The 14,337-nt window shown below is 34.8% G+C and overlaps 1 protein-coding gene across 1 annotated transcript in view; it reads right to left on the bottom strand.

The window, feature by feature from the left end:
- Nucleotides 1-5,204: 5,204 nt before the first annotated feature.
- Nucleotides 5,205-14,337, bottom strand: part of LOC137617692 (mucin-17-like) — a 21,503-nt gene continuing 12,370 nt past the window's right edge. The window contains exons 2-4 of the mRNA XM_068347691.1: nt 8,059-9,309; nt 7,478-7,677; nt 5,205-7,204 (exon numbers count right to left, since the gene is read on the bottom strand). Of these exons, the coding sequence (XP_068203792.1) occupies nt 5,311-7,204; nt 7,478-7,677; nt 8,059-9,309 (3,345 nt within the window). The 3' untranslated portion in view covers nt 5,205-5,310. The remainder of the gene's footprint in view (nt 7,205-7,477; nt 7,678-8,058; nt 9,310-14,337) is intronic.

Below are 14,337 nucleotides of genomic sequence, written 5' to 3'. Positions count from 1 at the left end.
TCACTGGGCTATTTTTCCTTGTTGGAGCCCTTGGGCTTATAGCATCCTGCTTTTCAAACTAGGGTTGTAGCTTAGCTAGTAATAATAATAACAATATTACTGTATATGTCTCCAACATTTACACAGTTGTCATAAACATGCTTTGTTTTCCATGTAACTTCAACGCTTGTTCTATTAAGAATGTGATTAACATAAATAAACAGAGCTGCTTATATGATAACTCTGCAGATACTCAATGAATTAATCTTAATAAAATAAGTTGAAATGACAGTTCTTCGCCAGTATAGTACAGTATTGGCTTATGGAACTAACCTAATCAGACCTACACACCCTTGCTTACTGTCTGGAGGTAAATGGACTAGGTTAGGTTGCTAGCATATAGAGCCTATCTATACAGTATGTATACAAATAAATATTTATAGATATACAGTACATATATACATAATTATATAATACACACACACACACATATATATATATATATATATATATATATACATATATATATATATACATATATATATATATATATATATATATATATATATATATATATATATATATATATATATATATACATATATATGTATACATATATACATACATATATATATCCATATATATGTATATATATATATATATATATAAAAATATATATATATATATATATATATATATATATATATATATATATATATATATATATATATAGTGTTTATCCAAATAAACTTAAACAACAAATAAAAATGAACAAAACTATAAGAATTTGTGGTAAAAATCATAAAAGTGTCAGTAAAAAATAAACAATTTCCACCTAAACTGAACTTCTGAAGGATATTTTTAAAAGGGGACATAGGCCTATTATGAAATTGTTCACTAGTTCTTAATAGTTTTCATAGCAAATGGTCAGCGAAAAGAGTTTTAGAATTGCAATTGGTTAATCTCAAACAAAAACAGTGTTGAGTTTAATTTACTTGATTTCTGTTAAAACTAGGCCTAATCCAAATAGTTGATTTCAAATAAAGGCTGGCCTAAGATGCAGTCTAATTTGCTTGGACTTTCGTTAAATCTAGGCCTAAAAAAACTAGTAAATCATTCTTTATCTAATGTCCATATGACAAAAAATAATCTATTTTTACCAAGTTAAGTGAGGATCATGTTTCATCAGGAAAGATATGAGTTGAAATGAGAAAAAACAAACAACAAATAAGCAAATTAGGTTATTTTGTATTTACCCAAGTATAACCAGCGTCGCCGTTACCATGGTAACGTAGTCTCACCACTTCACCTACGCATTCACCATCTATAGTTACATTTTTATTCATGGTACGATGCATTCAACATCTATAGTTACATTTTTATTCATGGTACGATGCATTCAACATCTATAGATACATTTTTATTCATAGTAGGATGCATTCAACATCTATAGTTACAGTTTTATTCATGGTACGATGCATTCAACATCTATAGTTAAATATTTATTCATGGTACGATGCATTCAACATCTATACAGTTACATTTTTATTCATGGTACGATGCATTCAACATCTATACAGTTACATTCTTATTCATGGTACGATGCATTCAACATCTATACAGTTACATTCTTATTCATGGTACGATGCATTCAACATCTATACACTTACATTTTTATTCATGGTACGATGCATTCAACATCTATAGTTAAATATTTATTCATGGTACGATGCATTCAACATCTATAGTTACATTCTTATTCATGGTACGATGCATTCAACATCTATATACATTTTTATTCATGGTACGATGCTGATTCCTAATGTAGAATACCAGTCTTGGTTATCGAATACGCTTTCCAAATAACTTAGGAGTGATTTAAACAGCCTAATTTATGTCACTTTGCTCCGATGTCCTCTACAACTCGTCATTTTAAAACTTTCTTCAAAATGGCATTACAAACATAATAGATAATTTCTTAACGATTGTATCTTTGATCTTTAAAACCTAGTAGTAATGGGAGTGTATTTTTAGTAGGATATTAGGCGAGTCCATGGAACTTACCATAGCTTAAATCGAGGATTCCCTCCTTCCAAAACTTGACTACAATATTCTGCCTATTTCCTCACTTGTCACTGGTTTCCTTCCACAATATCTTCGGTATTAAACCTTATTTAATATCTCTATATCATGAAAAGTATCAAATTCGGAATGATAGAGAAGGAATAATCAAATTAATTGTATTTATACCGTAACGCTGGTCAACGCACTTCACGGAAACACGGTCAAGGCCAAACTAATTAGTTTGTTTACATTTCCGAACATCCGAAAGTTCAGTCATCCGATTGAAAGTTACCAATTAGTGATTTATCAAAGAATTTAATTTATGAATTCTGCCTATATGGCCAGGCGCTGGGGCCAGTATGACTATTCAGCTATCAGATGCAACTAGGAAAAACTGTACAGTTACAATAAGAAGTAAAATACAAAGAAGCTGGACAGCAAGATAGAATAATGGAAACGAAAACGGAGGGAAAGTATAAGGAAATACAAGTCAAGGGATGTTACCAATTAGTGAATTCTTTTCGATTTTTCAAAGGAATAAATTAATGAATTCGGCCTATATAGCCAAGCGCTGGGGCCAGTATGACTATTCAGCTATCAGACGCAACTAGGAAAAACTGTACAGTTACAATAAGAAGTAAAAGATAAAGAAGCAGGACAGCAAGATGGAATTAAGGAAACGGAAATGAGTCTTCCGATTGAAAGTTGCCAATTAGTGAATTCTTCTTGATTTTTCAAAGGAATAAATTCATGAATTCGGCCTATAAAGCCAAGCGCTGGGGCCAGTATGACTATTCAGCTATCATATGCAACTAGGAATAACTGTACAGTTACAATAAGAAGTAAAATGTAAAGAAGCTGGACAGCAAGATGAAATATAGGAAACGAAAAGGGAGGTAAAGTAGAAGTACAAGTCAAGGGAAGTTACCAATTAGTGAATTTCCATTGATTTTTTAAAGGAATAAATTCATGAATTCGGCCTATATGGCCAAGCGCTGGGGCCAGTAAGACTATTCAGCTATCAGATACAACTAGGAAAAACTGTACATTTACAATAAGAAGTAAAATATAAAGAAGTTGGACAGCAAAATGGAATAAAGGAAACGGAAAGGGAGGTAAAGTAGAAGGAAAACAAGTCAAGGAGGTTAGCAAACCTCCTTGACAGCTTAAGCCCAAAGGAACACTGCAAAGAACCTGAAATAACGCCTACAGTGGACCACGTGAGATGCACTGATGACACGAAACCCCGAATGGAAATAACAACCTTAAACATAAAAATACTACAATGGATTTCAAGAGGTTTATATATATATATATATATATATGTGTGTGTATATGTATATATATATATAATCTATATATATATATACATATATATATATATATATATGTATTTATATAAATATATATATATATATATATGTGTGTGTGTGTGTGTGTGTGTGAATATATAAATATATATAATATACATATATATATATATATATATATTAGACAAGTTATGAATACATTTATAGCTTTATTTGAAATTTAAATTCTAATTTACCACCCTATTTTATTAAAAAAATATCTACAGGTAAAATAAAATATCAATGAGTTTTCCTCTTTTATTCAAAATCACATAAAAATTGATGTCTATAACCTCCAGGTTTTCTCTTTAACCTAATATTTTATATTCTAACTTTAAAAAATGGAATGAATATATGTAAATAAGTATAAAATCAAGCATATACTTATTGCATAAGTGATGTGAAAAAAATCATATGCATTTACACACACAGACATGCACCTTGATTACATTAATGGTTTACGCTAAGAGTAAATACAGGTTATATACAAGCATGACATTACATCTTGCACCTTCCTCTCTCTCTTTATATATATATATATATATATATACTGTATACACACACATATATATATATATATATATATTATATATATATATATATATATATAATAAAATAACCCACAATGTATGAATTATGATATGTATTTATCTTTCGAAGGGACCATCTCCCTTCTTCATTTGTTTTCTGAAGAGGAAGGGAGATGGTCCCTTCGAAAGCTAAATAAATTTCATTTTTCATACATTGTGGGTTATTGTATTTATCATAAATACACGGAAAATTGTGTATTTTAATATATATATATATATATATATACACACACACACATATATATATATATATATATACATATAGTTAAATATCTATGCACACACATAGATTCAACCCTTCCCATGCCTCCCAATTTCCTAACTACAACACGGCAGTTGTGGTTTCCGAGTGTACCTCTCAGAATAACCCTTCTTTTCAGGGTATGACTACTTCTTCTCCCCGTACTAGAGGGACAGGGAGAGGCCGAATTGTTATACGTCTGGCAATGCCGCTCAGCGTGACCGGAAAGAAATTTATACATTTATATATTTTCATGTATAGCCAGACACTTGTTCTCTCTCTCTCTCTCTCTCTCTCTCTCTCTCTCTCTCTCTCTCTCTACTTAAGCCTCTTACTTATGAAATCTTAAACTATAGACATTTTTCACACTCACGTACACACACACACACACACACACACACCAAACTCTCATTCATATAATAGTCTGGCCTCTTATGTACACTATGACCCAAATATCTATTTGAAAATATTTAAAAGTAAAGATGTCTGTATGGTTTCAGTATCCTCAGCATAGATGCTCACCAGAACGTCAGCCGGGCAAGCCCCACTGTGGTGCTGAACCGCAGAAGTATCCTCCCCAGTAAACAGCTTAAACACACGGTCCCAGGCTGGGATTAATCTGCTGCGATGCAAATGCTGGGCGAACAAGTTGCAACTGTACTAGCCTGGAGGCTTTAATTTCATACAAAATCATTTGTAGCGGTCAAATGTCTTTTTCCATTTGATTATCAGTTTTAAAACGTGTTTGTTTGAATTACAGAAAAAATACTGTCACAAACAGTAATAGCAAATGTAAATAGTCTAAAATATAACAAACACAATATAGAGCAGACATTTTTCACCCGACAGGATACCAAATTTGTGTGCCTGGGACGAACCATTTTGGCAAATATCCCATCTTAGATGAAAAATTTGTAAACAATAATTGTTGGGAGACTTTTAACCCACAATACACAAAGAGCTTTTATTCATATTATTATACTACGATGGACCTAACATTATGAGAAATCATAAGACTGATCATACTTTTTGGTGATTGAATTCATAGCTGCATGTAGATCTACTCTGAACTTCCTTCTGTAAAACCCTACGGTCGTCTCAAATGCCCTAATAAAGTTCTCCTCCTGACGGGGTCTAACTTCAGTGACCCTTTGGGCAGGGAGAGACCCCTCCTGCTTGCTCTCCAATAGTTGTAAAGCCTCGCATTACGATTTGATGGTATTCTGGTAGAAGAAGAATGACGACTCTGCCGGGTAAACTTTGGTAGTCTAGCCGCCCAGGATTGTGAGTCCTCGTTTCTGTAATCTAAAACCGGAGGTGATGGACTAGGCGATTCGGAGGATGTACGGTCCTCTCCGACAAGCTTAGGAACCAAATCTCTACTATCGAGGTATCGCCTTGGCTGTCTCTGGCTTTGAGAATTTCTCTCCTTGAGAGAAGACTCGGATTCGTCGTCCACTACTTCTGTTTTTGTGAGATGTTGATCAGGGATTAGTTCTTCAGAATCATCGTCGTCTAACAAGGGATCTATTTCAGGCGAGGTTTCATTTTGGTACTGAAAGAGAAAAACTTCTTGAGTTTTCTCAGCCTCTTCATCTTGTCTTGGGAAGAGTGTAATTGTAATATATTCTGGAGTTGTATTTCCATAGGGTAGTATGGGAGTGATGTTGGTAGGTGTTAGAAATGTGGAGTTATATACTGCAGTGATTAAAGTGCTGTCAAGTGAGTTTTTTGAGATTTCATCTTCTTGGAATTTTAAATTCTTTGGCATCAGTGATTTCATGAGTGCTGCTTGGGAGGTTGAAGGTGGGGGTAATATCTGAACAATATCAGCCTCCTTCTTCTTCGTGACTTGAGCAGAGAGCATTTTGGCTCCTTGGACAGCCTCTGTTTCATCTTTATTCTCTGAAGGGTCTAAAGTTGTGACATCAGACTCCTGTTCTGGGCTTGCAGTAGTAATTAAGCCTTCCTCATCAGCAATTTCTGTCACTGCATCAGCTTGTCCTGTAACATTCTCCCCTGAACTGTCATCCGGACTACTAAGTGTAGAGGATTCAGTTGCTGACTCAGGGATAGCTGTTGTTTGAGATTCACTGCCATCATCTTCCCCAGAACTAACAGTAGTCCTTGCTCCTAAATCACTAGGTGATTCAGTGGGATTTCCTTCACTGTCATCCATCTGTGGTCCCACAACTGTGACAGGCTCTTTAACTGGTGCATCTGTTACAGGCAAATCTGAACCATCACTGGTCAGGCTGGGAGGTTTATCTGTCCCTTTTATTTCCACAGTTCCGTCCGTGGTATCAGGTGTGATAGTAGTTTCAGATTCTTCTGTCAATGGATACACCGTTGTAGTGGCTTCTTCTGTAACAGCAGGCTCTGGTATAGAAACAGCACAAGGTTCAACAGAAGTGTTACTTGAAAGAGGCAGTACTGTGAATGGCCTATTTGTAAAACTTTGGAATTTGGTAAAAGGAGTGCCATACTTAGGTGGGAAGGGGTACGACGGCCCAACGCCATTCGGGTACCACGGCCAAAACGGAAACTTATTAGTGGTGGGAAAGAAGTGACTTGGCCACGTAGTTGCGTAGAGATTACCTGGTCTTGGAGTAACTACTCCATAATGCGGCCTTGCAGGCGTCACATAGAAGTTATTTGGCCTTACAGGATTCACAAACAAATTACTTGGCCTTGGGGTGGTCATTGAGAAAATAGTACCAGGCCTTTTAAGTGGTCTATGTGTTACCGGTACAGGTCTCCTGAACGGTCTACTTGTTGTGAAAGGCCTCCTACTAGGTCTCCTTACCGTGAAGGGCCTGGTACTAGGTCTCCTTGTTGCCGTGAAAGGCCTTCCTATTGGCCTGCTTGTTGTTGCAACAGGTCTATTAAACGGTCTTACTGCTCCTGTCTCTGGATATTCGTAACCTTTTTTGGGATGAGTGGCAATGAACTGATTCAGTTCTCCTATACTTTGGAAATACCTGTTAATGGCAAAACATTCTTTCAGTAAATCAAGTTCCCTTGTGGGTAAGGATTTTATATGATATATTTCAAACCTCTTAACAATCAAACAAGATTTGTTTTCCAAACACATCCCTTTTTGGATGAATGCTCACTTATAAATGAACTACATAGTCCATCAAATTAATAATTATCAATCACTATAATAGATTCAAAATATACTTACACGAACTACTTACCCAGGCCTACTTTTCAAAGTACGTATTTAATAAAACGTCATCAGTGAAACTTACCTAAGGTTAGGTCTGTACCCCAGATGATCAGCAATGTACGTAACAAGTAGAACCGTACCATCGGAGAAATGCACAAAATAGGATCCCTCTTGCGTTCTTTCCTGGTAAGAAGCTTCATGTCCGAAGACCTTTCTTGAATTGTTATCCACAACAGAGTAACTAAATCCTTGATTTCTTCCAAATCTGCTCCCACTCACAGCCTACATCATGAAAAGGGAATTTAGGCATATGTAAAGGTTTTTATGATGGTGTATTGAATGTGTTTCCTGGTTTAAAACATGGGCATAATCTTTTAGTTTTTGTTTTAATTATTAATACAAAAGCATTTATAATATTACAGACAGGTTAGTATCTGAAAAATTTGTAGTATGGATAATTTCCAAGAGGGATGACCCATGGATTATCATGGAATCCAAATATTGCACAATAACTAAACATAAAATGTAAGCTATTTAGAAATGCATGCATATTCCTCATTAAAGATTACATTATCACTAAGAAGAAAGATATAGAATACATATTACATTTTTTTCAAGAAAATGAATTAATTCTAGATTAAAGTACAAACAAACATTTCTTACTTTGCCCTTCCTTTGTGGTTCCTCTGATCCAACAGGTTCACTTTTTACTTTGATGTCTTGTGGTGCATTTTTCTGCTTATTTGCCTGATTAAAATCTCGGGTCCTTATTTCAAGTATTCTAACTCCTGGAACAGATAACGTATTCCGTGTTATATCATTCTCTTCCTGTCCATTGTCAACAATATTCTCTGATATCTCAGCAGATGTCTCATCTATCTCCGTTTCTTCTACTGTTTTCTCTGGCTTGCCAGCAGGGAAGTTTTCAAGAAACTCAAAATCTGATACATTATTAGACACGGTTGTTATTTCCAAGTTAGTCTCTTCGCTTAAAACACCTCCTCCATCATGTCTCGCTTCCTGACTAGGAGCTGAAATTTCTTCTAATTGCTTTGCACTTTTACCTTCAAAAAGTATCTCATTAGACATGTCTGTTCCGTGACCTACAGTCTCTCTGGTCGCCACCTCTTTGTTATTGTCTTCATCAACTGAGATCATTCTTTCAGCGTCTTCCTCAACTGAGGATTTGAAATTAACCTGATCATTTTGTTCACTAAGAGGTTCACTTTCTACCTGACGCAGAGGCAGTGGTTTGCTAATGGCTTCAGTGACATCAGAATTACCAAGTAAAGTGCCTTTATCCAACATATCTGCTCTGGCATCTACAGAAGGAGCTACGCCTTCATCCGATACAGCTGACCCAGTCTCTTCAAAAGGGACTAATTCTTCAAAAGGAGTGTAAGTGATGGCCACAACCTTAATGGGCTTTGATTTCCCCTCCTCATCACTATTTTCGTTCATCGCATTAGAAAGCGTAGCGACGCTGTCCAGAATCTGAATCAGCTGGTCAGCAGAAATCGAAGAAAGTGAATAATTTACAAAGGGTGTTTGGGTAAGGTTCTCAACAGAGATGGTTTCAACCAATGTAGATAACCTTGCTTCAATCTCAGTAGCATATCGCTCTGTATGGTTGAACTCAACTGCCGTAGAATTAACAGGTAAGATGGCCTCTACCTGTTGGCCTTCAAATTTTCCAGAGTTAGCCTCTCCGCCCGGCTGCTCCAGTACTGACGTATTCTTCTCAACAATTTCTGTCACTCTTGTCAGTGTCTGTATCAAATTATCAGCATCATACTGGGGTTCTATATTTACAGCTGAGGTGTCATCTTCATCTTCCGTATTTATGCGATGCGACCAGTCATACTCGTAAGCCAGTCTGGGGACACAGCTCACGTACCCTAAGGCACAGGCGATCTGCAAAAAATGAGAAAAGCCATAAGTATCATACTTCTCAAGAGGATATCATAAACTTACGACTTACAAATCATTTAAGCTTATTATTAAGCTTACCCTCACACTGAAATCTAAAAAGAAGGAAGAGGTGATAAGCTTATGACTTACTAATCAATTAAGCTTACCCTTTTACTGAAATCTAAAAAGAAGGATGAAGTGATAAGCTTATGACTTACTAATCAATTAAGCTTATCGTTAAGCTTACTCTCAAACTGAAATCTAAAAAGATGGAAGAGGTGACAAGCTTATGACTTACTAATCAATTAAGTTTACTTTTAAGCTTACCCTCTTACTGAAATCTAAAAAGAAGAAATAGGTGATAAGCTTATGGCTTACTAATCAATTAAGCTTATCATTAAGTTTACCCTCTTACTGAATTCTAAAAAGGCTTACTAATCAATTAAGCTTGTCCTCTTACTGAAATCTAAAAAGAAGGAAGAGGTGATAAGCTTATGACTTACTAATCAATTAAGCTTATCGTTAAGCTTACTCTCAAACTGAAATCTAAAAAGAAGGAAGAGGTGATAAGCTTATGACTTACTAATCAATTAAGCTTATCATTAAGCTTACCCTCACACTGAAATCTAAAAAGAAGGATGAAGTGATAAGCTTATGACTTACTTATCAATTAAGCTTTTCAGTAAGCTTACCCTCACACTGAAATCTAAAAAGAAGGATGAAGTGATAAGCTTATGACTTACTAATCAATTAAGCTTATCGTTAAGCTTACTCTCAAACTGAAATCTAAAAAGAAGGAAGAGGTGATAAGCTTATGACTTACTAATCAATTAAGCTTATCATTAAGCTTACCCTCACACTGAAATCTAAAAAGAAGGATGAAGTGATAAGCTTATGACTTACTTATCAATTAAGCTTTTCAGTAAGCTTACCCTCACACTGAAATCTAAAAAGAAGGATGAAGTGATAAGCTTATGACTTACTAATCAATTAAGCTTTTCAGTAAGCTTACCCTCACACTGAAAGCAAACAAAGTAGGAAAGGGTGACGTAAAAGAATGAAATCTGTTTATATTTCAGGAAAAGATCTTTAAAGGAACAACGAACTGAAAAAAAAAAAAAAAAAAAAAAACATGGAATTTAAACTTCCTGTACCATGACGTTTGTCCAGAGCACTTTCCTTTTCAGAAGGTAAAATCACCTGTAATAAGAGGAAGTAGATAAAAAAGGCAACTTTTTTTCCAACCACTTTTTTTTCACAATAAACGACTCATCTTCTCTGTGACCATCGTCGCTTTTGGCCGAACAAAAGGTATGGTCAAAGTCTAACCTTCAGAGTTTATTGTGTATTTGTTCAAGTGACCATGGTTATCTCATTTGTTCAGGTGAACATTTTTGTAACAACACTTTTATTTATGGTTCAGGTGAATTTTCTTTTAAAATATACTTCTTGTTCAGGTGAAATTTTTTGTAACAACACTTTTTTTTTATTTCTTGTTCAGATGAGTTTTTTTTTTCAATATATTTCTTTTTCATGTGAACATAATAACAAGACACAGTAGGCATTGTTCAACTGAACACTAATGTAACCACGAGGCAGTGGTATTCATTCGTTTACGTAACACCTCCAGGTATACAAAAAAAAAAGAAAATAAAAATAAAATAAAATAAATAAATAAATAAATAAATAAATAAAGGTCCCCTGTTCAACTGAAATTATTGTAACCAGTAAGCAATTATATTTATTTGTTTACATAACATACACTCGATTTCAAACCCCACACCCCCCCCCCCAAAAAAAAAGAAAAAAAAAAAAGGTAATGTTACATGGGGAGAAAAAAACGAAAGTGACCTCTTGATAGAATATCAGTCATTCAACCCATTATTATTATTATTATTATTATTATTATTATTATTATTATTATTATTATTATTATTATTATTATTATTATTATTATTATTATTATTGTTATTATTACAAGCTAAGCTACAACTCTAGTTGGAAAACCAGTAGGCTATAAGCCCAAGGGCTCCAATAGGGAAAAATAGCTCAGTGAGGAAAGGAAATAAGTAAATAAATAAACTATATAACTAATGAACTATCAAAATTAAATATTCTAAGAACAGTAACAACATTAAAACATATTTTATATACAAACTATAAAAAAAAAAACTTATATCAACATGAAAACATTTGTTGCAAGTTTGAACTTTTGAAGTTCTGCCGATTCAACCACCCGATTAGGAAGAACATTCCACGAGTTTGAACTCTGTCTTTGTCTTCTTTTATTTATTTTTATTTTTTTTTTTCGAATCCGTGAAACGAGAACAATAACTCTCTTATCGTACGAAGTGTATCTAATCACATACCGTTGGGTGGATTCTTTCTCGTCCTTCATTTTAGAAATATTTTTCATACGAGGATACAGTGATGGGAGCCAGTTGAAGACACGCAAGGATTTGTCGTGAATGCTTCTTGAGGTATGTCAGTGCCCTTTCTCTCTCTCTCTCTCTCTCTCTCTCTCTCTCTCTCTCTCTCCTCTCTCTCTCTCTCTCTCTCTCTCTCTCTCTCTCGTTATCTAAACTTTACCTAGTGTTTCTTAGTTTATAACAGTATAAATGAAACTATTGAATGGTAAAATGAATATATGGACAAAAATTAAACTGTCAGATAATTGTAAATGAAAGGCAATAAAATAAACGTGTGTGAGAGAGAGAGAGAGAGAGAGAGAGAGAGAGAGAGAGAGAGAGAGAGAGAGAGAGAGAGAGAGAGAGAGAGAGAGAGAGAGAGAAACACGCTCGCTACCATTTCAATTACCATACAGAGGATGGTGTATCTCACCAATAGAAATACGTTGCTCTCTATATATGTATATATATATACATATATATGTATATACACACATATGTATATGTATATTTATATTTATATATATATATATATATATATATATATATATATATATATATATATATATATATATATATATATATATTCCCAAGTCAAACACCTTTCAAAGGTACACGATCATCCTTGCCAAGATCCTTGGACATGATATGTTGTACAATGCTAGTGGCATTTTTAAATTTATATCAGAAGCAGGTCTTCTTAATGCTATTTAACTTTTATAACATATTTGCTTTTCTGGTTTTAATTGAATATTCTTTTAATCTTTAATTATAATAAACGACATCTTCGTCAATGACATTTGATGTCAGGATGCCAGAGAACTTCAAATCAATCAATCAATCAAAGGTATTCTTTACATATTCTCCTCTGTCCTCATTCACCTGACAACACTGAGATTACCAAACAATTCTTCTTCACTCAAAGGGGTTAACTACTGCACTATAATTGTTCAGTTGGCTATTTTCCTCTTGGTAAGGGTATAAGAGACTCTTTAGCTATGGTAAGCAGCCCTTCTAGGAGGACACTCCAAAATCAAACCATTGCTCTCTAGTCTTGGGTCGTGCCATAGCTTCTGTACCATGGTCTTCCACTGTGTAAGGTTAGAGTTCTCTTGCTTGAGGGTAAACTCGGGCACACTATTCTATCTTATTTCTTTCCTCTTGTTTTGTTGAAGTTTTTTATAGTTTATATAGGAAATATTTATTTTGATGTCATCACTGTTCTTAGATATTTTATCTTTTATTTTTTCCTTTCCTCACTGGGCTATTTTCCCTGTTGGAGCCCCTGGGCTTATAGCATTCTGCTTTTCCAACTAGGGTTGTAGCTTAAACATTTTTAAATTTTCTAATTTAAATTTGATATTTTTAAATTTTCTAATTCAAATTTGATTACGCTCCTAAGTATATAACAAGATAAAAATTATTTACAACCTCCTAAGCCAAATGATAATAAGTGTCCCCAGTCAAATACCATTCAAAGGTACATGACATTTGATCACGCTCCTAACTACAAAACAAGATAGAAATAATTTACGACTTCCTAAGCCAAATAAAGACCCGAGGAACACAGCTATCAGGATAACACACACGCGAATTAAGGTGATGCAACTGAGGTGCCTTATCTCGAATAACATGGCCAATGTTTACAACCCGTGTCTCCCTCAAAGGCGAAATTACCTGAGGTAACTTTTCGCTTGCTCTCCCATAACGAGAGGAATAGTCACCTATACTGAGAACGACGTTATATCAGTCCCTTGAACCCGTATGCAACGGATACATTTAGTTATAATGAGAAATTGAAGATTTAGATGCCTGAGGAATGAGAAAACTTAATGTGCCTTGGGAGGAATGGAAAAAATAGATGTGTGTCGATAAGGGTTAGTTTGTTATTACAACGCGGTGGATAATTGACCTTGTGAGGTGGATTGGTTGATAATATGCTCGCATTAAGATGTTCTTCTTACATACACTCATGAAGAGAGAGAGAGAGAGAGAGAGAGAGAGAGAGAAAGAAAGAATTGTAAAAAAGATTGACCATCCATATTGTAGTGATAGAGAGAGAGAGAGAGAGAGAGAGAGAGAGAATTGTAAAAGAAGATTGACCATTCAAATTGTAGTGTAGGAGAGAGAGAGAGAGAGAGAGAGAGAGAGAATTGTAAAAGAAGATTGACCATTCAAATTGTAGTGTAGGAGAGAGAGAGAGAGAGAGAGAGAGAGAGAGAATTGTAAAAAGATTGACCATTCAAATTGTAGTGTAGGAGAGAGAGAGAGAGAGAGAGAGAGAGAGAGCTTTGTAAACAAGATTGACCATCCAAATTGTAGTGTAGGAGAGAGAGAGAGAGAGAGAGAGAGAGAGAGAGAGAAAGAGAGAGAGAATTGTAAAAGAGATTGACCACCAAATAGGAGAGAGAGAGAGAGAGAGAGAGAGAGAGAATTGTAAAAGAGATTGACCATCCAAATAGGAGAGAGAGAGAGAGAGAGAGAGAGAGAGAGAATTGTAAAAGAGATTGACCATCCAAATTGTAGTGTTCTAGAGAGAGAGAGAGAGAGAGAGAGAGAGAGAGAGAGAGCTTTGTAAACAAGATTGACCATCCAAATTGTAGTGTAGGAGAGAGAGAGAGAG

This window comes from Palaemon carinicauda, chromosome 23, assembly GCF_036898095.1.
Source record: "Palaemon carinicauda isolate YSFRI2023 chromosome 23, ASM3689809v2, whole genome shotgun sequence".
NCBI classification, from domain to species: Eukaryota; Metazoa; Arthropoda; class Malacostraca; order Decapoda; family Palaemonidae; genus Palaemon; species Palaemon carinicauda.
The sequence above is the reverse complement of the archived record's forward strand: the minus strand, read 5'-3'. Positions and strand labels throughout refer to the sequence as shown.